At 42.2% G+C, this 2,867-nt stretch overlaps 1 protein-coding gene across 1 annotated transcript in view; it reads right to left on the bottom strand.

Moving 5' to 3' along the window:
- The window catches only part of LOC101845444 (vascular endothelial growth factor receptor 2), a gene marked incomplete at its 5' end in the record, with an annotated part of 25,134 nt that overhangs the window by 20,103 nt on the left and 2,164 nt on the right, over positions 1–2,867 (bottom strand). Inside the window, 2 exon segments of the mRNA XM_035973721.1 lie at positions 819–971; positions 1,781–1,918. Of these exon segments, the coding sequence (XP_035829614.1) occupies positions 819–971; positions 1,781–1,918 (291 nt within the window).

Raw genomic sequence — 2,867 nt, 5'->3', positions numbered from 1 at the left:
TGTGTGTGTGTGTGTGTGTGAGTGAGTGTGTGTGTGTGTGTGTGTGTGTGTGTGTGTGTGTGTGTGTATAAAATGGAGGGGGCGTTGCCGTTCTGTCTCCGCATGCAACAAATCATACGACCTCAGTTATATATCACTCTAATATAAGATGTTATGTAGGATAAAGAGGCGGGGCCTCTGGCTCTTTTTGATGGAAATGGTTTTATTTTCCTCTGAAAAAGTTAATCCACATAATGGTGTACCAATGTACTCCTTTTTACATGAATCATATTAACCTAAAGGTTATTAACCTTTCTAAGTAACATGCAGTAATCTTTGACTTTATTTTTCCTTATCGGTGACGTCATATTCAAACACAAAAAAACTAGACTATAATTCGAAAGTCCGAGCGATGTAACAAAAGCCAACCGAATTTTCCCTTGAATTGGTTGTAAGTTATTTTTTCCAAATCTGGATACTAGATCTAGGTCTAGCTTATCTGCTTTGGAACTAACAATTCTGTCTAAAGTGGCACACGAGAACAAAACTGTGTGTGTGTGTGTGTGTGTGTGTGTGTGAGAGAGAGAGAGAGAGAGAGAGAGAGAGAAAGAGAGAGGCAGACAGACAGAAAGACAGACAGACAGACAGACAAACAGACAAACAGACAGACAGTGACAGAGACAGACAACAGAGACACAGAATGAGACCGAAAGGCAACCACCACAAAAAAACCAACAAAAAAACCCAACAACAACCCTCAACAAACCGCAATGTCAATAAAAACGATCACAACACACACGCAAGAAAGTAAACTAGATTCTAGAAGGGAAAGACTTTACCTTCTTTGCACACGTCTCCGCGAAAACCACGAGCACATCCACCTTTGCAGACGCCTGTCACATGATCACACGCCCCCTTTAAGCACCGCCCACAAGTGTGTTGACAGTTCTCCCCGTACACGCCTGTGTGACACCCTGGAAGGACAGTAGAGTCTGCGTGCTTATAGCAAGGCCGGGGGGAAGGCCTGTGATGGTAAAACGGCTACAGCAGCAGCATTAACTCCCAGATTCCCAGATTACGACAATTGCATCTACAGCAACAAGAAGAACAATAACCGCCATCGTGGAAATGATACCCCCCAAAAAAACAAAAAACAAACAAACCAAACCCCACCCCCAAAAAACAAACAAACAAAAAAAATCCCCAACAACAGCGGGAACAACAACAACAATAACTATTTGCAGCAACATCTGCAGCAGGATCAACGACTACAGCAGCAAAAATCGATGACACAAGAAAGATAGCGGTCAGTCAGTGCTAGGGAAAATTAACTATAATATAGACACATCACTACCCTAGAGTCATTAAGTTCTATCTGCTCAGTACCTAGTTTTGAGAAATTTGACGTTAGTAACTTTTGTTTCACAACATGTCAAGCTTTTCCGAATGCAATTCTCTGAATATCTTGGTAACGACTGCATAATTTTACGATTTTGATAGCGCGTATAGAACATTTAGATTTTAGTTTCTGACATCATGGTCTTAGTAACTCAAAACGCCCAGAATGTCGGATAGAACTTTGTAATTCTAAAGCAGTGATATGGGGACAACAGATGAACATTTTCAAAACAGAAGGTAGAGAGAAAAGATCTCAGGGTAAAAGAAAAGTATGACAGTAACAACCCAAACTGTAACTCTGTTAACAACTCCAGATGTTGAGCACTCGGTAAAGCAGTTCAGAAGGGTGGTTTATACTTTACTTTTACCCAAAATCAGAGGTAGATCCGAGGACGTAACTTACTGTTGTCACAGAAAGGACCAGACCACCCGGGTTCGCATCCCTCGAGGCACTCCCCGGTCACGTGATGGCAGGTGCTGTTTCCGACGCAGTGACCACAGGTGTCAGCGCAGTCCATGCCATAGAACCCGGGTCCGCACTCTGTGGGAACACAGCGAGCGTTTAGTTTTAGTAAGAGCTTTACGACACTTGCAACACAATAAGGTCATAATGTACGCGCGTAAGTGCCGAAGAATAGATGTGTTACAAGAGAGTAACACATTATGCAACAAAGAAGGAGGAGAAATAAGGACGATAGATGTTTGATAGGTAGGGCAATGCCCACTTTTGGTGTAGGTCAAGATTTCTGGAAACCTCCGAAATCTGGGTTAGCCCGCTCGTCCTTAAAAGCGACCATATTATACCGATACATGTAACAACAGGTTCTTGGCGAAACGCCAAACCTGAAGCAAACTAAAGCATGCTTTTAGGTAAAAGTCTACCCCAGCCCTTCATGAACTAAATCGAGCCAGAACTCATTCATAGCCGGGGTCTCCAATCTCTGTGGTGTTCTACACGTGGATCAGTGAGGCGTCATTTGCAAAAGCAGCTTTTAACAAACTTTTAGAATAGGGGGATCAAGTAGACTTTTATCCAACATTGAAGAGAACTCAAGTTCGGCCAAGTTTTGAACTAACTTGCGGGCTTGCATTTATTCCTGGCCTTGCTCCCATAATGATGGCATATTGTAAACTACAAAAAAGTAAACAATTTAGATATGACCAGTTAAGAAAGTGTATGTTATGTGGCATGTTATTCTGGTTAGCCGTATTTACTCAAGGCATTAAACAAAATTTGACGTTAAATTAACGCGAAAAAACAAACTCAAGTGCCAATCTCATAAGCAGGACACCAGAATACATGTCAACGTAAACTGATTTTTAGGTGAGAGAGAGTAGACCAATGGATAGAGAAGGGGAGTGCGTGCATGAAAGAGAAAGAGAGAGAGAGAGAGCGATGCAGAGAGAGCAATAATAATGAGAAAGAGAAAGACAGAGACAGAGAGAGAGAGAGACAGAGAGAGAGAGAGAGAGAGAGAGAGAGAGAGAGA

Source organism: Aplysia californica, unplaced genomic scaffold (genome assembly GCF_000002075.1).
Source record: "Aplysia californica isolate F4 #8 unplaced genomic scaffold, AplCal3.0 scaffold01931, whole genome shotgun sequence".
Lineage (NCBI taxonomy): Eukaryota > Metazoa > Mollusca > Gastropoda > Aplysiida > Aplysiidae > Aplysia > Aplysia californica.
The sequence above is the reverse complement of the archived record's forward strand: the minus strand, read 5'-3'. Positions and strand labels throughout refer to the sequence as shown.